The sequence below is a fragment of the Triturus cristatus genome, chromosome 4_1 (genome assembly GCF_964204655.1).
Source record: "Triturus cristatus chromosome 4_1, aTriCri1.1, whole genome shotgun sequence".
Lineage (NCBI taxonomy): Eukaryota > Metazoa > Chordata > Amphibia > Caudata > Salamandridae > Triturus > Triturus cristatus.
In genome coordinates this window covers 994322071-994346697 of record NC_140585.1, presented here as the reverse complement: position 1 = coordinate 994346697, position 24627 = coordinate 994322071, and the positions used below count along the sequence as shown (strand labels likewise).

At 47.4% G+C, this 24627-nt stretch overlaps 1 protein-coding gene across 4 annotated transcripts in view; it reads left to right on the top strand.

The window, feature by feature from the left end:
* Positions 1-24627, top strand: part of RLIG1 (RNA 5'-phosphate and 3'-OH ligase 1) — a 174907-nt gene that overhangs the window by 126963 nt on the left and 23317 nt on the right. For 2 of the 4 annotated variants that reach the window (XM_085653918.1, XM_085653917.1), the window contains exon 7: positions 19651-19747. In XM_085653918.1, the coding sequence (XP_085510044.1) occupies positions 19651-19747 (97 nt within the window). Of the gene's footprint in view, positions 1-19650; positions 21242-24627 lie in introns of those variants that run through there. The other 2 variants (XM_085653916.1, XM_085653919.1) reach the window with 2 other exon arrangements.

The following is a 24627-nucleotide window of genomic DNA, read 5'->3' as shown; positions in this document are numbered from 1 at the left end:
ATTCGATCGCGAACCATGTTGCGAGGGAGTCCTTGCGCATCCAGGAATTTATCCACTGTTCAACAAAGTTACTCATCTGTCCCTGTACTGAACCTTCCGGGAAACCCACTAGACGAAGATTATTACGCCTCGATCTATTTTCAGCATCCTCTGCTCTTTTGTGCAGTTCCTTGGTGTGGGTCTGCAGAAACCTGCTCTTTTAACTGGTGAACGTCTCTTTAACTGTAGAGATACGGGATTCAGTCTCTTTAATCCAGGCCGTCGCGTTGCGGCGGTCTTGTCAGAGATGAGCCATGTCCACACGGACTTCACCGATCTTGATCTCTACAGAGGTTTGTGAGGCAGTGATTGTCTGCAGGGTTGTATTAAGGTCCGCGGCCACGGGGTTGGTTTCTCTGGGGGCCCATTTGCCGCCCCGGTTTCAGTAGTCGTGTATTGGTCCATCTTGGTCTGTGTTGGGGGGCTTAGGTCCTCGGTCTTTCCCCATGGTAGTAGTCGGGTGCTCGCCCCAGCCAAGTCCAGCACTTCTAGTTGATCTTGGTGCATCCAGAAGAACCGAAGGGTGCCCCGTGGCCCAGAGCACAGGCAGGAGAGGGCGGCACCTGTCCGATGGGCCAGAACCTGTCCCGCTATGATGTGAGGGGCAGGTCAGACAGGATACTGGATGACTTTCTGGCTGTGGTAGTACCAGCTGCCAGACCTCCCTCCTGTGGAGTCTGGTGATCACCTGGGGTCCAGGCCTTGGTCAAGTTCAGGGTCCAGTTCCACTAAAAGCCCCCCTCAGGCTTCTTCCGTTCAGTCAGGCCAGTTTATTGGGCATCCAACGCTGCCGCCGTGGCACAGATCTGTAGAGGGGCCAAGTCGATGGATTCCTGCCACAGGTTTATGTGTATGCTTGGGGTGTGAGGTTTCTAGATGTCAGTCCGCCTTCCCACGTTGTGGCGGTTCCGCCAAGCCTCCTCCTCACCACCAGCTGTCAGCCCTGCGGAAGTTGAGCAGGGGGGGGTCCATAGGGGTGGGCGCGCCTGTAGCACGTATCGGGGCCCCTAGGGCAGATCTCCAGCATAGGCCCCCTCGGACCGTCAGGCCAGGCAGTAGTCGCTAAGGGGTGGGTGGGTGGGAGGTGAGCTTCCTCTGTGCGTCCATCTCAGTCTGTCCGCACATCAGAATGTCTGGGGGAAATGAGGAGATCCCTGCCCCCCACCACCGGACGACCACCACAGTCTCTTCTCATCTCCTTGCAGGCTGCCATCTGTGGGGATGCCCTGGCCGTGCCAGGCCTCCTTACTTCTTGGGCCCTCTTCGGGGGCCTTCATTCACCTGGGTGTAGGCATAGCGCTAACCAGGCCGCAGGTCCGTTGACTCCCGTGCATGAGTTGATTACAGGGCCCAGCTGTCAGAGGCTCGGGGCACTTCTTAGTCTTCAATTGTTTCTGGGCTCAGGTCGCTTGCTTCCAAGCCCCAAGTGCGGCGGGTGCGTCCTCTGGTTTTTCAAGTTTTAATGTTAAAAGGTTTACACCCTATTTGTGCTATGCTTTGAAGCCATTACAAATTAGTTATGGTGCAGCCCTTGTTATTGCTGTTAATTGCTGCCCGGCTGTGACTCAGCATTTGATACAACATGGAGTCTCGAATGCGGGATAGAAGCAGACTCAGCGTTCTTCTTTGAAGATTTTGGTTCCTGGGTCACATTTCCGGCTGTAGAGGCTAATGATAATACGTTACATGAATATACAATGTCCTCGGCACCTGCTGCATATCGACCATATGTACTTGTTGAAATTCATCTTACCGTCTGGAATCACCAGAGTTGGTTTAATGACACCGTTCCCCACGTGTTTGGAACTGTCCAAATGGACCCCTTAAGTATTGAAAGAGCCACATGGCTGGCACTGGCGGGTTATACCCCATATCCAGATTTGACTAATATAAATCTAGTGCAGACTCGTGCTTTATACAATATTCTTTTTGTCCTATATAGACGTCTTACACAGTATATTTCACATGCTTTGCTAGCTGGTCCAGCTACAATTGGCCTGAAAGAATAGGCTCAACAGCCTGTAGGGCCTATTATTAGTCCTGTAATTGTTCATTCGGTAATGGACAAATGGCCCACGAATTGTGAAGAAATACAATTTTGGATCGCCCAATAAAAAAAGAATCAACTTGAAGCTGTGTTTACCCTTGCAGGACTTCAGGACAAGCACAGAATTTTAACTATGTGCTTACACACTGGACTCGTTCCCACTCTAGCTGACTGCAACACCCGGGGGACCATTTTTGCACGGTCTACACACTGTCATGACACTCCCTCAATAGATGTTCTACCGAAAGTCCTCAAACAAATACAGAATGAACATGGGGCAGGTCCTGCCCTCGATTTGGGGATGAAACTTGTGGGTAATTTTCCCGTTGTCGCTGAAATGATTCTAATGTTGAGGGTGAAGCAGCATCTTTGGCCATACACCAGCAACTTGTTGTGGTGGCGGTAGCCAACCGCGAATGCGAGTTCTGTCATTATTTTTTTTTTTTTTTTTTTTTTTTTTTTTAAGTTTTGAAAACCTTTATTTGAAACAGTACGGTACACAGCAAAGAGCCTACAACCCAGCGGGCCGGCCGCGAAAAACACATTTGGATGCATATCTGATCACACAGCCCCATGCCGTCAACCCGGAGGTACGGCGGCGTTAAGGAGTGTACACGTATCGTGAGGTAGAGAAGAATGTTACTTGTCTCAGACTTAAGCAAACAATCACAAATTTGGTCAGGTTGCCCAGGAGGCATAAAGTACCGAAACTTCCAACTCCCCCCCCCTCCCCCTCCCGAAACATCGGTCAGCACTGCGTTTTATGTGTGCCCTTAGCTAGCCAGCACCCTCCCCCGAGTTCTGTCATTATTGTATATGAATAGATGTATTTAAGACGTAACAGTTTGGGAACCAGACCTTCCCTACCACCACTTGGCAAACCGAGCTCTGACGAGGATGCCAGACCAACCCCTGAGTTTCCTAAAACACCATGGGATAAATCTAAACAAAAAAAGTAGACAACATAGAGCTTCTCCACCCCCGAAGTCCTCTTGAAGACGATAAGATTTTCATGATCGCATCAAAATAAAGACTCCAGACAGGTATCAGTCATCTGATACACGTTCTTCTTGTTCCTTTCAGGAATTGTCTGGCCAACAGTATGACAGGGAAGGGAGATCTTACTGCAGAGAAGAAGAGCACATGAAACCGGGGGAGACAACGCTCGTCTGACGTGAAGATAAAATAGGATAGCCCTCCATATAAACTTCCTTTTCAAAAAAAGAAAGTTGCAGCCTTAACCGCATGATATGCCACAGATGGTGAGAACCCTCCTCCTGAACAGGAGTTGGGCAGTGACTCTCCTCGACAGAATGGCAGAAGTCACCATAGAAAGCTGGAATCTCCACCAATTTCTGGTAGTGAAAACATCTGAAATCTTTATTAAGGTTGAAACCATCGATACCCAAGTAGCCCATCCAGACAGACTCTATCACTTAGATATTCAAATTGAAGGTGACGTTAAACGTACCTTTAAAGCAATATTCTGGGGCAACTTGACTGCATCTTACAACATTCTCTTGGCGGAGGTCGTTTGGCCGCCACCTTTTGTTCTTGCATGCCCCCAGGGTGAGGATGTCATTCTCCCTTCTTTTTCACACCTTGTCCTGGACAAAGTCAAACAAGCTTTAACATCTGAACGGTGACGAACCAGGGCCTTACGGGTCTGGCGGCGCAGGGCACGCCTTAATCTCCTGAGTTCACCTGCTTTGTTGAACAGAGACACAGGACATTCTGTTGAGCGTAGAAGATCAGGTTTATTAGCTGCAGCTAAGTACAGTTGTCCCAGAAGTACACTCGGTATGTTCTTAGGAGACTGCCACTTTACTCCATGGCGCACAATCTTTTATAGCACATAGATTCACCAAGAACACTCCCAATGCATACATGGTTATCCAATGAGAAGAGTTTGAAAACAAGATATAACCGATGAGAAAAGTTTGAAAACAAGATATCAAGTAACCCAAATAAACCTCTCTTCCAACTGTTTTTGTCACCCCTCCCCACAAGTTAATCAGTGGTAGTGTCTACAACTCAACTTGCAGGTGGCAGGACATATTTGTATGCTTTGGAGGACAGTTGTGAAATGAGAGAATACAAGTAGAGAATAGCGAAGGCCAGAAGATAAGATAAAGTCAGGAAAGAATGGTGTGAACCGACAGACAGTTGAGACAGGGTTTAGTCAAACCAGACGAGGATTAGTGGACTCAGCCAGTCCCTGACATCAGTCTCGTAAACAGAGGCAGAAGGTTATTTGACACGTCGCAGTAAGATCAGCAGAAAAACGTCGTTCATTGTGCTGCCTGAGTGAGGGCAACACAAAATGGCGGTGGAACACAAACAAATGGTGGCTGAATACAAGCGAGATCGAAAATCGAATTTCCTCAACGGGCCCTAGCATTGGCCCTGCACTTTGTTGTAATCATAATGATTAGGATAAAGATTCCCCTTATCATGTTATTTCTTTACAATCCACCCCCTCAGGTACAACCACAGTTTCATATTAGACGGGATGCTAAAGCCCCCATTTAAAGAAATCCTTTCCCAACTGGATTACTAGGGAGTAATTGAACCCTGTGTATCTCAAATTAAAAATCCTCTTTTTCCTGTTCTGACTCCAGATCATTCATATCGCATTGTCTTGGATTACAGACATTTGAATAATTAATCTGAATGAAACACGTTAGTTAGATTCCTCACCTTAGAATATCCCAGGCGTCAGGCTGGATCCGGAAAGATTTTTCGTCAGCAATCCCCATGCATGTCGTCGTCGTCGGAGTACTTGGACGCCGCCCTCGACCGCTGACGTCAGTTCTTCTTTTTTCCGCGCAAGTAAGCACCGATCCGGGAAGAGCATACCCTTTTTGTCACTTTTTGACTAAACTTGTTTGAACTCTTTTGGTTCCATTTCCAGTCGACCTCGACTCTGGTGCCAGTAGGGATGCCTGGATTCAAACCTTGTGACGCCTGTCACCGACTGATGTCAGTCACGGATCACCACCGCCGGTGTCTCTATTGCCTTGGGGCCGACCATGATGCCGGGTCGTGCCTCGACTGCCGGGCCTTGACCTCGAAAGCTGCTCGAGATCCGGCAGTCTGCTCCGCGCCGCTCACGGTCGAGGAGATGGTCGAGGGACTGGTCGCGGAGCCGCAGCCATCACCGCTCGTCGGGGTCGAAGTCCTCGCATTCAGGTAAGTCGAGGCACAGTAAGAAGAAGTCGAAGAGGCGCCATTGCTCCTCTGACTCCCCTCGCGTGACTCGGCTGAGGGTTCGGGTGGCACCACCCGCGCGGCTCCGTTGGAGCCGCAGGAGTCCCATCCGACCCCATACCCTCCGGTCCCTGGGTCTGACGCGACTCCGGCAGAGATCAGAGACTTCCTCGTGGCCATGAGGAGCCTGGTTCCGCCGTCGACGCCTGCCGGTGCGCCTTCGGGCCCCGCAGGCTCGACTGGGAGGCCTAGCGAGCCGGCGGCTCCGGCCATGGCGCCGTCGTCGACTTCGGTCCCGACGCCGCAGGCCCCCGCGGGATCCAGGCCTGGATCCCGGTCGACCTTACGACCCCTCCGCCGGCGCCGGCCCCTCCGGTGCCGCCCCCGGCGCCGCCTTCGGACGATGCCGTTCCCTGGTTTAGTCCCGACCAGTATCCGGCGCCGATGAATGACAGGTTCATCTTCTGCCCGGCTCCGACCCTTCCACCTGCATACCCGGAGTAGGATGACGGAGACGACTGGGAGGGGTCTGAGGACCCTCTAACACAGCAGTGCCAGTTATTTCAGGACTGGGCAGACGAACTGGGGGATGCCAGTGATCTTGATACCTCCCCTGACACTGGCTTCATCTCTCCTCCCTCCGTGGCTACGGAGGAGGGTCCTACGTATTCTGTGGTGCTGCGCAAGGTGGCCGAAGCCCTCGGGCTGGAGCTTCCTGCTGTGGCCGTGAGGACTAATCTCCTCACTGAAGTGCTTCAACCGCCGGTAAGCTCCTCGGAGACTCTGCTGCAGTTGAATAAAGCACTGACCAACGTTCTGATGGGCACCTGGTCCAAGCCTTCCACAGTCCCTCCTGTGGACCAGAACTTGGCCCGGTGCCACCGCCCTGCACAGGGCGACCCCAGTTTTCTGTCAGTGCACCCCACCCGAGAGCCTGGTTATCCAGGCTTCTACCTCCCAGACCTCCTTCCCGTCCGCTCCCCCGGATCGGGAATCCAAAAGGTTGGAACAGTTTGGGAAGAAGCTGTTCTCCTCCCTTAGTTTGGGGATGCGGTCTATCAACACCACGTGCCTTTTGGACCGTCACACCCACTCCCTGTGGGATACGGTGGAGAACGTGCTGCCCCAGTGTCCGGAGGAGGCCCGGACACGGCTCGCCCAGGCTCTTGCTGAGGGGCAGGATGCGGCATGGTATTTAATCCGATGTGGACTGGACACAACAGACTCGCTAGGCAGGGCAATTGCAACCACAGTGGCGATTCGTCGCCACGCCTGGCTGAGGTCCACGAATTTCTCCGGGGATGTCCAGAGCACCCTCATGGACATGCCCTTCGATGGCCGTCGCCTTTTTGGCGACAAAGCGGATAGTGCGCTGCAGCGCTTTAAAGACTCCAGGGCTGCGGCCAAGTCCTTGGGCCTCCGGCCCGCGCCCACAAACTTCCGTTTTTTGCCCCTTTCGTGGCCAAGGAAGGGGCGCCCCCTCACATCCGTCTAGCCACAGGCCGCAGAACCAGCCTCAACGCGGTCGCGGACGTGGATTCCGCCGAGGCGGAGAAGGGGGACAACGAGCCGGTCCATCCACATATGCCCCAGCAGCATCCACCTCAAAGCCCTCCTAGTTCGAGCTTTCAGGCCCATTCCACGCCAGTGGGCGGCAGAGTTCGCCATCACCTGCTCCACTGGCGTACCATCACATCGGACAGGTGGGTGCTGCAAATTGTCTGAAGGGGCTACTCCCTCCCCTTCGAGGCGACCCCTCTAGCCATGCCAGCGCAGTACCACCGCATGTCGGGGGGATCACTTGCAACTACTGCAGGAGGAAGTTATGTCCCTCTTGGCCAAGTGGGCCATCGAGCGAGTTCCTGGCCCAAAAGTAGGTCGGGTTTGTTATTCCCACTACTTTCTGGTTCCCAAGAAGGGCAAAGGGGGCCTACGCCCTATCTTGGACCTCAGGAGCATCAACGCCTTCCTCCGGAAGGAAAAGTTCAAGATGCTCACCTTAGCTCAGGTTCTGGCTGCCCTAGACCCTGGAGACTGGATGGTAGCGTTGGACTTGGAGGACACTTATTTCCACATCCCCGTCCTGCCGGCCCACCGGCGTTACCTGCGGTTCACGGTGGCCCACAAGCACTTTCAGTTTACAGTTCTCCCCTTCAGCCTCACCAGTGCCCCTCGGGTGTTCACGAAAGTGATGGCAGTGGTCGCAGCTCATCTGCGCAGATTAGGGGTTCCAGTCTTCCCCTATCTCGACAACTGGTTGTTGAAGGCGGGCTCGCCCCAGGCAGTCGTCTCCCACCTCCAGACTACGGCCGACCTCCTGCATGTGCTGGGGTTTTCCATCAATGCGCCGAAGTCGCATCTGAGTCCATCCCAGAAGCTCCTCTTCTCCGGAGCGGTTCTGGACTTGGCGCGGTTCCGGGTCTATCCTCCGGAACAGTGGGTTCGGGATATTCAGGCTCTGATTTCGAACTTTCGGCCTTTATCCCGGGTTTCGGTCAGGTTGGTACTGCGGCTCCTGGTTCTGATGGCCTCCTGCATCCTGCTGGTTCATCACGCCAGGTGGCGGATGCGGGCTCTGCAGTGGGACCTGAAGTTTCAGTGGGCCCAGCATCGGGGCAACCTGTCCGACCATGTCTTGATCTCGGAGGGCGCTGCAAGACAGTTGCAGTGGTGGCTCACGGACCACGATTGGGTCAGTGGCAGATCCCTCTCCCTACCCCAAGAGGAGCACGTAGTGGTGACGGATGCGTCCTTCCTGGGATGGGGGGGCCACATAGGAGAGGCGGAGATCAGAAGCCTCTGGTCTCCAGCGGAGTCCCGGCTCCATTTCAATCTATTGGAGCTGTGGGCATTCCTCCCCTCTGTTCGGGGGAGTGTAGTGCAGGTGTTCACGGACAACACCACCGCCATGTGGTATTGCAACAAACAGGGCGGGTGGGGTCGTGGACCCTTTGTCAGGAGGCTCTGGGCTCTGGACATGGCTGGAACATCAGGGCATCACCCTGGTGGTTCAACACCTGGCGGGCTCTCTGAACGCCAGAGCAGACAAACTCAGCCGCCAGTGCATGATAGATCACGAATGGCGTCTGAACTCGGACATGGCGCAAGGACTCTTTCGGCAGTGGGGAGAGCCTTGGTTAGATCTTTTTGCCACCGAAGAGAACGCGCAATGTCATCAGTTTTGCGTGTTGGAATTTCCAAGGCGGCACTCGCTTGGAGACGCTTTTCGTCGCGAGTGGGGTTGCGGTCTGTTGTACGCCTTTCTGCCTATTCCACTGCTGCCCAGAGTGCTGAAGAAGATCTGGCGCGACCGGGCCCAAGTCATCCTTGTGGCTCCGGATTGGGCATGAAGATACAGGTATCCCGAGCTAATCAGTCTATTGATCGATTCGACTGCCTCTTCAGCAGGACCTTCTGTCGCAGCAGCAGGGGACGGTCCTCCACCCGAACCTGTCCAGCCTCCACCTCTATGCATGGAGATTGAGCGGCGACAGTTGATGCCATTTGACTTGCCTCCTGAAGTCTGTAATGTTATTCTGGCAGCCAGGCGTCCCTCCACCAAATCGGTATACGCCTGCAGGTGGAACAAATTTGTGGCCTGGTGCACAGCAAAGGCTGTGGATCCCCTTTCCGCCCCTCTTTCTGAGGTTCTCCTCTTTCTTCTTTCCGTGGCCTAGCAGGGCTCTGCTCTGGGCACCCTCAAGGGATATCTTTCAGCTATTTCTGCTTTCTTACGGCTTCCTGATCAGCCTTCTCTTTTCAAATCCCCTGTTGTTTCTCGATTCTTTGAGGGCATTACTCACATGTTTCCTCCTGTCCCTTTCGTAATGCCTCAGTGGGATTTGAATCTAGTGTTTACCTATCTGATGTGCGCTCCCTTTGAGCCACTTCATAATTGTCCCCTTCGTCTTCTGACTCTTAAGACTGCCTTCCTGGTTTCCATCACCTCTGCTAGAAGGGTGAGTGAGCTCCAGGCTCTATCTTCTAAGCCTCCTTTCCTTTCTGTCCATCCGGACAAAGTTGTTCTCAGGACTAGTCCTTCCTTTATCCCTAAGGTGGTAACGGCCTTTCACATCGGCCAGTCTGTTACACTGCCCACCACCTTCTTTCCGCCTCCGCATCCCTCGAAAGAGGAAGAGAGGCTCCACCGTCTGGACCCAAAACGGGCGCTGTCCTTCTATCTGGACCGCACCAAACAGTTCCGGGTGGACGACCAACTCTTTGTTGGCTACGTGGGCGCTAAGAAGGGGCAGGCGGTGCACAAGCGGACCATCTCTCGGTGGGTCGTTTTGTGTATCTAGACCGGTTATTCCTTAGCTAAAAAGGAACCTCCTGTGGGGCTGAGGGCCCATTCCACTGCCCTGGGCCGGGGAGTCCCCTTGCAGGACATTTGTCAGGCAGCAACGTGGGCCTCGCTGCACACGTTTGCCAAACATTATTGCCTGGTCAGCCAAGTCCGGAGAGACGGCTTCTTTGGCCATTCCGTTCTCCAGGACTTTCTGGTGTGATCTTGGTTCGCAGACCCAACTCCGGAGTTGGTATTGCTGGGGTATCTATTCTAAGGTGAGGAATCTAACTAACGTGTTTCTTTCAGATGAACAAGTTACTTACCTTCGGTAACAATATATCTGTAAGAAACATTAGTTAGTTAGATTCCTCACTGCCCCAGCCATCCTCCCCATTCTGCAAACCGATATCTAGGGTTAAGGTCATCCCTTTCAGGACCCTAGATTTTTGGCACCAGTGTCGGTCTCTTGCATGGCTCTGCGTTCCTGGCGCGGAAAGCTATGTACAAGAACTGACATCAGGCGCGAGGGTGGTGTCTAAGTACTCCGACGACGTCATCCCGACGATCACGACGACGCACATGGAGCCGCAGACGACGCCTAGCGACGCGCAAGGGTATTGCTGACGAAAAATCTTTCCGGATCCAGCCTGAAGCCTGGGGATATTCTAAGGTGAGGAATCTAACGAACTAATGTTTCTTACAGATATATCGTTACCGAAGGTAAGTAACTTGTTCTTCACTCACACTTGCGGTGCAAAATACCCACAGTACAGCAATTATTGATAATGTAGTTTTTAAGAAATATAAAACCACTTTGGATATTTCCCCAAAATGTTTCAGTCACAATTTGGCTCTTGAGAGCCGTGACTGGTCCGCCTTTAGCGCACTGGGATTCAAATGTGCTACACCCAACATCCTATGAGCTATTAAAACAGTCTAAAAGTTTTTGTGGCCCGAATTGTATTGATTTTTCATGAAATCAACCCGGATGCTCTGTCATATGTAGATGATATCTACCTGATGAATGGTAAATTAAACCCCCATCTGGCGTGAGGCAATCGCATAATACTGCGATTTACAGAACTTGGCCACAAGTTTAACTTCAGGAAATCCAATATAGCTTGCTTGAGTGTCTTTTCTTGGGATATGAACTTACCAATGAAGGAAAAAGTCTTGCCTCTGGGGGGGGAGAGCCTGCCTGACTGCAAGATGGCCACTCCGTAAACAAGCTCCGGGTGCCGGCCGCAACTAAATCCTTTAAAATCCTGCAATTATCTCTGCTGCACTTGCAGTGATTGACTTACTGTGAGAAGATACTCTGAAGATGCCCCGAGCTGCCTTTTCCTGGCTCTGAGCGATGCTGCTATAGCCAGAAGCAAAAAACTCTCTGAGCGGCCTGCTTAGCCCCAGACCCTGTAAGCTGCTGTGACGGATCCAGATCTCTGTGGCGGTGCACACCCTCCCTGCCCTCTCTGAGCATTAGCGAGTGGCCTGCAGGAGGTGCGGACGCCGGCACTGGCTCCGAGCTCCGCTTGTTGCTGTGGCTTCCCCCCTTGCTGTACCCTTGGTTGTGGATGTGAGTAATGCAACTGGAGGGAGTGGCATGGGGGGACGAGCGTGCACAGCGGTGCTGGGCTGGTGGACGGCTGGGGCCCTCCCAGCCTTTGAAGCTGCATACTCTCTTGTTACCGGGGCTGCTGCGGCCTACGCTTTTGCTCCTGCGTTGCACACATGGGCGGTTTGGAACATTGCTTGGACCTGCTGGGCCTTCGGTTGCCGAGGGAGTACTTGGGTTTGCAGACGCCAGCGCGACTACGCCGAGCTCGCCGTACTGCAGAGCAGCGGTCAGAACAGCATTTCATGACACCACGCAGAAGCTGCAAGGAAATTAAAAGATGCTGATATAAAGCAATTGCTAATAACAATGCAACAAAGCATAGCCACCATAGACGGGAAGATCAACTCCCTCGCCTACCACATGGACCGGATGTCCGAAAGAATCAATAAGCACACAGAGCGACTCGATTTGGTTGAGAGGTGTGTCTCAGATGCTGAGGACTTCAAAGCGCTAGCTACAGAAAGCCACAAAAACGCTGAAAAAATCCTGACACTGCTACAGAGCAAGAAAGAGGACCTAGAGGTGCGCCACCGGCACAATAATCTTCGAATAGTCAGCCTGGCAAAATCCTATGTTACTGGCAACATGGAGACCTTCACTGAAAACCTCCTAGTCAGGCTGCTAGGACAAGAAACTTTTAAAACTATGTAGTGGAGCACGCCTATCACTCGCTTGCCCCACACCCGATACCTGGGGCCCCTCCGCATCCAGTCATAGCGAGAATACTAAATTATCGTGATAGGAATGCTGCTCTATGACGTGCAAGGGAGCTTAAAACACTTAGCTATGAAGGATCAGAAATATCGCTATATCCCGACTTCACTCCCCAAGTGCAAGAAGCGAGGCGTCAGTTTGCTCCTGCCAAGAGGAAGCTCAGTGAACTTAATATAGAAAACTGTTTTGTCTTGCCTCTCTTTTTCTGGAGAAGTGTGAGTACTTGCAGCCTCCAGGTATGCAAAAAAAGTTAAAATCCCAGCTAGGATTTCTTAATTTTGGCAGAACATACGTACCTGATTATGCACAGTTTGTTAAACCGCTTTATCCCTTAATACGCCTAGATTTTTCCCCTTCATATTGGACGTCTAAACACACTGACACTCTTAGATCTTTACAATCTGACTTACTTGAAATACGCCACTTACATATGCTTGTCAATACCATGAATTTAGTCATCTGTGTTTTGGTGGATGCACTTGGATTTACCTATGTCACCTTCTACGAAGGTGAAACGCTACCTTTAGCATATCAATCACATTTATATTCCCCTGCAGAAATGCATTTTGATCCTACTGAAAAAATACTGACAACTTCCTTGAAGAACGGCCACTTGCTCAAGGTAAACGCATCATTGTTGTTTCTCCTGTGCCAGACCTAGAGGCTGTCACAAAAGCTAGCGTTCCCAGTGCTAAAGCCCTGCACACTCAGTGGATGCAATGGGCTATGTCCTTAACAGCCATAGATGTTTACTTCGTCCTTGACCCTTCTTTGCAAACGCAAGAATTTATACAGTATGAGCATTTTTATCCTTTACCTTCTTCAGTTCTGCCTTTTGATCAGTATAAATGTGTTATTTATTCTGACGGTTCCATACAACGTGCTATAGGTTGTAAGCAGCAGTATTCTGCTGCATGCGCCATCATTATTAGTACTATGTTAGATGGCATTTTTGACCCCCAAACAACTTGCACACAGTCTCTGGGAGACTGTAGTGTGCAGTTGGCTGAACTGAAGGCTTTACTTCTTGCACTTGAAAATATGGATCCTAAATCCCCCACACTTATTGTGTGTAATTCATGTTATTGTGTACATTTTTTTAATGATAATTAAAATTTTTGGAGATAAAAAGAGGTTCGAGATCCAAGGCTGGCACAATCGACCAGAAACTGCTTTGGGTTAAAATGGCAGATTTTACAGATAAAGTGCCACAAACTCATGTTATACATACATTGAGTCAGCAACGTGTGGGAGCACACGCTGTTGGGGATTCTCTGGCTGATGAAGCAGCCAAATCTACAGTAGCCACAACTAACATTGCCGTGGTAACACACTCTAAAACTCGTATCAACAATTATAATATGGCTGCCATAAGTGCTTCTAAAAACGTCTTCCCTTCACCGAAGGGCTTTCCTTCTAAATATCTTTACCATTTAAATGACCAGAATGTTCCTTTTGTCACTATTCCAAGTGTTGGCAATCATGTGATACCCAACGCAAACTGCAGACATGATCTAAATCTATCCGCACAGGAAGGTGTAGCTTTCGCCGACGTGGGAGTGGCTGCCACTATTTCGCTCTAGCAGCAACATCCTCCGAACAGACAGACCTCAAGAACTTCAGACCCATCTCCCTCCTCACCTTCCCATCCAAGGTCATCGAGAAGGCCATCAACGCTCAACTCTCCGATTTCATCTAAGAGACCGCACTCCTCGCCACCACCGACGATATCCGCTCCCTCCTCGACCGGGGTGAAACCACAACCCTCATCCTACTGGACCTCTCAGCCACCTTCGACACAGTCTCCCATTGCACCCTAATCACGAGACTCCACGATGCAGTATTCGCAACAAGGCACTGTACTGGACCCTCTACTTCCTGACCGGCTGAACACATCGAGTCAGGCTACTACTCGTTCCTCTCAGAACCTTCAGAGATCAGCTGCAGAGTGCCCCAGGGCTCCTCCCTGCGCCCCACCCTCTTTAACATCTACATGGATCCCCTCGTAGCCATCGTCGGAAGCAACGGACTAAAATAGTCTCCTATGTTGATGACACCCAGCTGATAATCTCCTTCACCAACGAACCCACAGCCCCCAGAATCAACTTTCACAACGTAATGAAGAAAGTTGCTAACTGGATACAAGACAGCTGCCTCAAGCTCCACTCAGACAAGACCAAAGTACTCATCCTGGGACCCACCCCCTCAGCCTGGGATGTCTCTTGGTGGCCTGTTGGACTAGGAGCCCCTCCCACCCCTATTGACCATGCACGCAACCTCAGCATTATACTGGACTTCTCGCTCTCAATGAACCGTCAAATCAGTGCAGTATCCTCATCCTTTTTCCACACGCTCCGCCTTCTTCAAAAGACATTCAGATGGCTCCCCACAGAATCTAGAAAGATGGTCAGCCACGCACTCATTACCAGTAGACTTGACTGCGGCAAAGCGCTCTATGCCGGCATCACCCAGAAACCGCTCTGGAATCTACAGAACATCCAGAACACCGCAGACAGACTGGTCCTCGACCTCTCCCGCCTCAGCCACATCACAGATCACGTCCAACAACTCCACTGGCTCCCTTATCAACAAAAGAATCACCTTCAAGCTCATCACACATGCCTACAAGGCCCTCCATGATGCAGGACCGGAATATCTGAACCACCACCTCGCTTTCCACACACCCGCCAGACAACTCTGCTCTGTCCAACTCGCCTCCGTCCCACAGATCCACAAGACCAGAACCGAGGAAGATCCTATGCCTACCTCGCCGCCAAGACCTGGAACTCCCTACCACTCTACCTTAGGCAATCTGCGTCGTTGACCCAGTTCAGGAAGGACCTCAATCCTGGCTCTTCGACTGAACCTCCACACCCAGACGAATCAGCAGCCCCCCCACTCCCATTACCTTGGGACCCTCACGGGTGAGTAGCTGCGCTTTACAAACCCCAAATTAATTGTTTGATTGGGGGCAGGCTTTTTTTTACCAGCAGACTAGAAAATATGTTGTCTGTTGTGAGATATATCAGCAGATCAAAAGTTCCAGTGTCTCGACCCCAACGGACACATCTCTTTATTTTCAACAGGCCGTTTGGCTGTATTTACTTTGATCACTTCGATCCACTAAATTCAGATATTGTGTTCAAATTTATTTTGGTTACATTTGATTTTTGCTCCAGGTTTCTCTGGATTTGGCCACAGCGCATAGCTGTCGTTCACACTGTTATTTAAGACTTGCAAGTCTTCATCATTACTTATGCCTGCTGTGCGTTCCACTCGGACCAAGGTCTGGCTTTCACTTCTAAAGCGTATTATGATTCAGTGAAGTCCATGGATGTACAGGTGCATTTTTCTTCACAATATAGGCCCGAAGGCAGTTCTGTTCTGGAAAGAATAAACCCTGGCTTAAAGCAGTCCTTAACAGCCGGGGTATTAGGTACAGGACGTGGTTAGTTGAATCATCTCTATGGAGTTCAACAAGCATTAGATAACCTCCCCAAAAGATCTCAGGGTGGACCGACGCCGTACTTTTTGGCATCAAGATGTATATTCCAGACCTGGACGGTCCAGACATTGTGGCAGCAGCCGCATCCTTTGACGTAGATAACCATTGTACTCTCTTACAGGACCTGCAAAAGTTCTGTGACTCTCAATATCACACGCATTTGCCTGAATCTCTGTCTAAGTGTGCCTACAATCCACTCCAGTTACCGGCTGCCTTCCAAAAGTTATACATCTGGTTTGAGAAAAGATGGCAATCAAAAAATAATTTGTCCCTATGTACCGTGCTCCTGTTTCAGTCCCTGGCATTCAAGGTACATGAACTGTGATCTTGCCACCGCTCCCAGGCTCAGGGTGATTGTTCTCCCCCGTGCAGCTCCACCACTGAGTGCTGCCCCCTGAGCTCGGTTACAGGGTGTTGGATGCCCTCCTCCACGCGCAGGCTCCTGCCTGCGCCTCTTCCCTGGTGGTCCAGTGGGAGAGCATCCTGCTCTTCTGCAGTTCCGCCTCTCTTGGCTTTGTTCTCTGTGCCCTCTTTTCTTTTTCTCTCTTTTCTCTCTCTCTCCCCTTGTTTTCTCCCCACCGCTTCTGCCCCCGCAGCACCTCCTCCCTCCAGTGTATCCTTCCTGCTCCCACCTCCCAGCTGACTGCCCTCCCCGACCCCTACTTAATGGTGGCCATTGCATGCAAAAGGCAAGCCAGTCTGCGTCTGTCTACTACCCTACTGTGACCAGCACCAGGAACCCTAGTCCTCTGACCCGCCTCCGCTACGACCTGAGCACCCTCCACGCTCTCAAACCCGGACGCAGCAACAACTGCCATGCTTTCGATGCCGAGCAACACCCAAGCCCCGAACTCCTGTTGTCACTGCTGCTGCACCTTCACCCACCTCCGAACCCCAGCAGCAGCCCCCAGCCTTCCGGACCTCACCGTTCACAAACCACTTAACTGCATCCTCCTCAACGTGTGCTTCCTACACAAGCACATACTTTTACAAAAACGAGGGAACCCAGAAGGTAGATAAGGACCTTGGGTAACAGTTTAGTATTAGAACAGTGATCCTTAAATGCATAATAAATCAAAAATGTCAAAGAACAAAAATACAAACGTAGCAATTACGTAGGACACAATCCTGCATCCTACATGAACACATGACCAATACATTTAGAACAAAAACATATCAGGCAAGACGGGGTACCTTGTGGAATATTGAACACAATTTCTAACAAGCTTAGAGAAACAGTAACTGCACTTTTTTATCGTGTGTGATTAATGTGCAAACTGTTTACATTAGTCAGCGACGTTTCGATCCTTTCAAAACAGTAATAGGATCATCATCAGGACAGTTAAGGTGCAAGCCTGAATCAGTGAAAATAGCCTGGATAGTGCTTGCGGGAAAAGGATAGCCGAACGCGGACTCAGGAGGGGCCGGAGCCGCAGTAATGATGGTTCTGTGGATAAGGTGGTGAAGATATTAGGGCGTTTTTCAGCAATACATGATAGTATATTCAATAAATTAGCATGTGGCGATGCATAGAATGATGTGAGATCCAGATCTCACATCATCTCTGCAATGGCTGCTCCTTCTGTGGGAGCTCTGGAGCTGGGACCGCTCCAACACCACCGTGAGCTTATGCTTCAGATCTGCGAAATGTTTTTTTTCTGCAAGAGCTGGATCTTGATTGGTCCCTATCATTTCGGCCTACCTGGTTTACCTGCTTGCAACCTGTGTTCCACTGTATCTGGTGCCCCTTCGAATGGGCACTGGACATTTGCATGGCTCCGCAGACACCGACTACCTTGGACATTGGACTGCTAATAAGTGTCTTAGCAACCCATTTTTAGGACTGTTCCTTGGGTTTGTGACTTTTCTTTTTCACCATGCCAGGTCTGAGCCACAAGCCTACGAGGAAACTTGTGCATCAGCATACGGATCAAAGGATACAGACTTTGCTAACACGGATGGAGGTTGCCAAGTAACTGACTCAGCATCGGCTGAGACCGGAGATCATATCTTTTCTTTAGAGGTAGTAACTTAGGCAGTTGACCAGTCATAATGTGTGGAGCCTGACTCCTTTATGGAGTCTCTAGCTTTTGAGATGGCGAATGACTCAATTGATTCCTCCTAAGCAGAATAATTTGAATATTTTTCCAAAGTTCCCTATTTTTCTATTTGTCTTCAGTAACTCTCAACTATAAACTATGCTGTGAATATGTTTACCTTCATATTACAGTTGGTATTCTTTTTACTGCTATTGTCCTGACCAAAGGGAGGGTGTTGTGTGTTTCCTACAAGGCTCATTGTAGTTTTCCCTATGTTAGCCTAATTGTGCACATTATACGGCGCATTTTCATTTGCACACTTTACCATATAAACATGCTTGCTTTTGTGCCACACTGTACTTTCACACGAAACCTGTATATGTTTTCGTGTTCTGTTCTTTTCGTGGGATTTAGTCTAAACACCATAGAGAAGGTCAAACAACAATTCCCCTTGTTATTATTTGTGATCAGACACTAGCACCTAGACATAATACGAAAACACAGCTGCTGTTTGTGAGCACACGTCTTTTCATATAGCTGAGTATAAGAGTTTTAACACAAACACTGAAAGAGCAGCTCAGAGACAAGATTGCTACGTCAGCTTGTATGTTGAACGTTCATCTGTTTATGCTAAAGTACGGGGTTTGCACTAATCCCAGAGATTTTTGATATATAATCATTTAGCTTAAGTAGAAAGGGGGGGCGGTTTAGGCTAATCTGTCTTATACCATGACAGGGCTTTGTATAGTATATGGTTCATTAGCCATGCTAACTGTATTTTTGATATGCATTTGTTTTCTAATTGTGGCATGAATAGTGCTTTTTAGGACACAATAGTTTTAATAAATATTCTAAACTTCCGTCGTGTCTTTTGTTTATTTTATTGAGTATGAGTGAGAGAGCGAAAGGGTGTGTCCTGTTACCGCGATCCCTGAGAGGGCCGAACGTGTTGTGTTCTGGGGTGCCAATACACTTGTTTCCCTGGTAAGGTTAGGACGGCAAGTGAGGCACTGTAGCTAGTCGGACACGGGTCATAAGTACTGAGGTGGTATGGTGACCCATTCCCTCATGAAGATGTTCTATGGTCCCAAGCATAGTTCTGTTCCTGAGTAAAATCCCTGCAACAGATTTTTTTGGGGGGGGGTTTATATTGTTGCTACTCCTGTAGCTCTCCACAACATTAAAAAAAATGCTTGGTTATGCCCCTGCCCCTTCTAGGGGCACCACCAGCATCAGAAAATAATTCAAAACCCCTCACAGGACATTATAGGGCGCTCCTTCCCTAGCAGCAGTAAATAATACATGAGCTGCTCCTGTGGCTCATTTATTATTTTTTTCTTTAAAATTTTTGGGTGGCCCAGTCCCATCCACAACATCCTCACTTAATGTACACTTTAGGGCCGCAGGGGGAGTCCCACAGCCCCTGCCAACTCCCCCGCCAGCACCCATTGGGAGCTGGCAATTTGAATAATTATGATAAGTGTTAAAAGTTGGGGATGAGGCCCATGGCCCCTGTCGTCTCCACTGGGTGCTGGTGGGAGCCAGCTTTATTTACTTTGCTCCCTCTTGGGCAGGAGTATCTTTTATTTCTTTTCAGATTTTGTACACAAGAACATTGTTGCTGTTCTAATATAAATGATGGTTTTGAATCCGTACCATCATAGACACATTTTAGGGAATGTCAGAATTCTATACAGTTTCTTTTTCAAAGCTGGAAACATGATGTATCTCTTATAATTGTTTTTGTGTTAGTACAGTTCTTAATTAAAAAGTTAAATCTGCAACTTTTCTTTACTGTGCTTACCATTTCTGGTGCTTGAACTGCATTGTGTTTTTTGTCTTTTAGCTTGCTCTTGATTGCTGGATTTCTCTGTCTTGATTTATTAAAAATATTAACAAATGCACAATTTGCTTGTTAGCACTCAGTGAATTGGGGGGCCTGTTCATTGGTGAGGCATTGTTGTAAAATGGTCAGCTGCCATAACAGAAGTGTTGTATTCGTGCATGAGTGTTTCTAGTAGTGCCGATAGGCTATCGACCGTGAGCTGGCCCTTTTGTAAGGAAAACTAAATCTGGTTCTGTAACAAACTGACTCCAACCATACATTGCAGCCTATACATGATTGTTAATGAATTGCTCATTTCTGTATACTAGTTCAGTTTCTTTTCTTTGTTTGCCCATCTTTTTCAGCTGCATCGCCATCATCTTGGATTGCAGTGGCCAATTCCAGATACCCGATTGACCTCTCAACCAGCAATTGTGAATGTTAACTTAGCTAATTATGAAGGTGACTTTCAGTCGAACTCTCTGTTTACCTTTCTTTCTTGCATGTTTGGAAAAAGGTTTGAAAGGCTCAAGGACATTAGTTTGGATGGACTATAATAGCTGTACGGAAACCTAAGAGGTTTGCAAGAACAAGAGGTTATCCATGTGTTTACCAAGCCTGATGTGGTTCAACACATTTCAAGATGCTGAGAATGTAAATCTATTGACTGAACAGGTGAAACCTTGTTGCTAAGTCAGTAACATGAAGGTACTATGGAAATTTGACTAGGTTTAAGTCTACATTCAGATATTCGCATAGCTGCTGATATAGCTTGCTTTATTTATGCTGTTCAAAACAATGGGCTGAATACAAAATGAAAGGATTGTAGTTTAAGACTTACCATTTCCGATATGTTTCTGAAAGAAGTTTTTCCTGCTGTATAATTAATTTACTGCAACATCCTGTTATCTTCTTCATTCCATTTTATAAACATTCTACAGGGTAGAACCTCATTTTTCCAGTGACACATTTGTTTGTTTACTTGTTTAAGTGAAATATTTGTTTGTTATAGGACGGTCTTGTTTCTTGTGGCTGGGGGCTTCACTTTTGTTAGCAAAGATATAGGAGTGCATTCTGTCTGATAGCTAGATGAGCTAGTCAATCTATCTTTTGAGATAGGTCAGTTGAATATAGGGGCAGTATAAAAGCATTTAGACCTGCAATGTGAGGAGAATAAAACTTTTATTATGGTACTTTACACCAAGGAAATTAGGGTACATTTTAATTTTAAAGCAAAGTGACAACTCTTTGTGGAACCCTGGCAGACAGTTTACAGAGCACTCTACAAATATTTACTTTGTTAATTTTTTTGTATTTATTTTAGTTAAGTGTCGGCAATGGCATTGCAGATGTTACCGTTATGGTAGAATTAATTTCACAGTTCACTGGCTGAAATTCTAGTTCTTTGATGCACCTGGTCTTGTGATGGAGGCTGTTAATAGAACTTGTTCTGATCACATGAGAATGTATGTATAGGAGTCACCGGTATTATATGTGAATGGGTATATAAGCTATGTCCAAACGTCATTGTTTCCTCAAGCCATATCTTTATATGGTGGGAGAACTTGAGAAAGCAAAGTAATTGAAATCAACTCTAAATTGAGTCACCTTAATGGATGAGGTTGAGAGAGGCATATTTTGTCTGTCATGCCAATTTCACATTGATCAAGTTGAAGATTACCACACATTACATCCCCACCGTGTTGATTCCACCCCCTGCAGGATTTTATGTGAAGTAAAGCTCAATAATATAACACATTAGAGTTCATGGTTCTATTGGTAATACGGATATTAGACCAACGTTTATAATAGATTGCAAGATAGCCTAGGCTGTGTTATGAAAAATCCAGAATTTCATGTTTTGAAGTTTTTGTACTGGTTACACCCCAGACTTCATGATGATAGAATTTCGCTATCTGCAATAATTATCTTAATAAAATGTAAAATATTTAAGCATTTACCATGCATTTTTTTGCACGTGAGGGGAAAAATATTGTATTTATTTTTTAACTGTGTTTTTGTACATCTCAGTATCCTATCCAAGTGTATGAGATTAGTAACTTTGTTTTTAGTGACCCCCCCATTACTAGTTATTGGTTGCATTGTACCTTTTGAAAATCGGTGTTGGGTATCTGAAATCTCATTTATGATCTAGTTGGCTCTCTTACTAGTTCCTGCACTTCAAAGAGCATTTGGAGGTTTAACTTTAATAGGTTGGAGGAAAGACTGTCTAGCAGTTTTTCAGAAGTTGTCCCTAACCCTTCTCACTCCTGAAGTGTGAATACTTGAATATTTTAACACCTGCTGTATTTTTGTAGTTCCAAGGCACACTTGCCTAAGGTATTCTAACTTTACTCTAAGTTTGTTCATATTTTCTTGTGCAGTACTGTCCCCAGCTACATTTTAAATCTTTCCCTAACAAACCAACAAAGGTTTGCTCAACTAGATTCCTGACAAATGGTGTCTATGTTGACTACAATTTTCCTTGCCACTATTATAATTCACCTTCAGCAGAGCATCTTAAACCTTTTTCGTTTTGGTTCTACTTTACAATGGTAGTTATGAGGGAACGTTTTTTCAAGACCATACAATGGGATTTGAAATCCTGGCCTCGTGGAAAGAGTAATGCTAGAGTTCCCTGTGATTATGTTGTGGTGATATACAGCTGATTCATTGATAGTATAGACTTGGTGCTGTGAAGTACTGTGTACATAACTTTGGTAGATGTGTACTGCATCTCTATAGATGGCGGGATCCATGTCTAATTACTTGAAGACCCGAGTCATAAAGGAATAGTGGTGTGGGATGCAAAATAAAGTGAAAGGAAGCACCTTTCAAACAGTGGTTCATTTATACTCTTGCTAATTTTTTTTAGTCTAATAGTACAGTGACCATTTAGTCTGTTGTCTGGAAGTGGACATCATTGGAACACACCAGTGAGGAGAAATACTGTAGGGTGCGGGAGCACAGGTAAATACATATATAATGGTGAGACCCTGTAACAAACAATTGAAGGTAGTTCCATCATATCACTAGTGTTAAGTCTAACTTTAAACACAGTAAAAAGTTATAATTTAGAATCTCATTAAAATTCAGTGTTCATTTAAAAACAACCAGCTTCCTACAAGCCTGTCCTGTGGTCAACAGGCTTGCTAGCTGGGATAGTGATGGTTTCTTTAGAGATGTCTCAGTTGGGTATAATGCTGAATGAAAAGTTTACAGATTCACAATTTGAAGATGATGCAACAGTTATTGTGGTGCTTTGAACTAAGCAGATGAGGCCCAGTTCTAATCTAGAGGCATTGTAATACTGGTTTGAAAAAAATCGCCAAAGTCAATAAAGCAAACAAAAAGTGGTCACTATCAGCCTCCCATCCTGATACTGGCTTCAAGCCCGTAAGGCAAAGAGTCCTCGTGTAGCGATCCGGTGTTTTAAGCTTAGAACACCGGGTCGCTACACGAGGACTCTTTGCTGGGGGCTGTTTGCTATATTGACTTTGGAAACAAACGCTTCTGTCAGATGAGTGGACACAGCTTAAGATTTTAGGAGTTCAAAGGAAGCCTTCTGACGTAATTTTGAAATATGAAACGCTTTTGAACTTTTGTGTTGTTTTACCCTGATGAAGTCCATGGCTTATAGCCGAATGGACGAAACACGTGTTGGGATGGTCTGTGGCTTGAACCTACTCTGTTAAGAAGATGGATATCATGGAACGTTATCTTGCAAACTTGGAATAAAAACAAGAAGAATATATCCAGGACTGAAATTTGGACTTTATTTTGTAGCTCTTATTTGTGTGCTGTTTGCTCGGGTAGCCAACTGTTTACTTTGTATCCTATGTGGGCCTTTGCCTACAATTTACAACGCGGGGTGGTCGTTGAATGGTGACCCTTGAGCATCAGCATTGAACAGGATAGTGTTTTGGTGTTACTCTAATCACTTCCCTGCGCAGATTTCCCCTACTACCTGCTTTGTTGTTTTTTATAAAACTTTTGCGAATGAGCTAAATAATCATCTTTTGATTTAGTTGAATTTCATTCCTACTAGAGGTGTGATTCTTCCTTTCTCTAATGCAGGAGCCGTAGTCCTTTTTTATTCCTTTCTAAAGGCAAAGATTTGCTAGATCCTCATTTATATTGCGCTATCTTTTAAACTCTGATTATAAGATTTCCACTAAGCTAATTGCAAATAGATTTGACAGGGTTATTAGTAAATTAATACACAAAGACCAAAATGTTTTTATACTGGGCAGTCGCTACATATTCATACTATTTAATGGGGGCCCTGAATGTTTTCACCATAAAAGCTATTCGTGTAACAGTATTTCTATTGAACGCCAAAAAAGCCTTTGATTTGGTGGCTTAAGTTATGCTGTATTATATATTGGAGAGATTTTGACTCCCTGTGCACTTCAAAGAGACCATACATAGCTTATATAAGGATACAATAGTTGGGCTGATTATAAATTCTTCAGATAGGGGTAGTTTTGAAGTCCAAAGAGGGACTAGACAGAGGTGTCCCCTTCTCAGCAGTATTATTTGCTCTGTTTATAGAGAAATTGAAATCTGGAAAGTTAACTAAATTCCTTGCCACACACGGCGTGAATTCACTTTTATGTGGATGACTTAATGTTGTTTTAAAGGCCGGATGAAGCCACCTGGTAAAGAGTATTTGAAATTCTTACTTTATTCCAGGCATTGGGGTGTGGAATAAGATCGCCATGGCCAGACTGGACGGCTCTTGTGCTTACTCTGGACACTATAGCTCCCCTCAAAGTTAATACCGCTAATAGATGCAAACCCTCAGCTCCCTGGTTCTCGAATAACTCAGGACCCATAAGCAGGAATGCCACAGACAAGAGTGGAAATAGAATGCTAATCCATGTCTCATGGAAAAAGAGAAGCATAAGGCCTTCCTCTTGGCCTACATCTAGGTCATCAGCTTGGCGAAAGCATCTATTGTACGGAAACAATCAGGTCTGCTAACAACTCTTCTAAGCAGCTGTTTAAAGTAGTGAAGTAGTTGTCAGATCCTCCTTCATCCAAAGAGTTTTGTGACAGAGTAGCACGCAACTTTCGGGACAAAATTGTTAACATCTACTCAGACTTTAACCTGCGTTCGACGAGCGATATTCTTACTGAAATTCTCACTATTCGCCCTGATTCAAACCTACTCTTCCTTTTTTCCCTTATGACCCTGCATCAAATTAAAGATTTACTGCTGAGCATTAAATCTGAATCTCCCTCTGATCCCTGCCTGCCCAAAACTTTACATCTGGTCCCGGACATCATTTCCAATTTCCTTCAGAAGCTATTTAAATTTGCTTCAATCTGGTACCTTT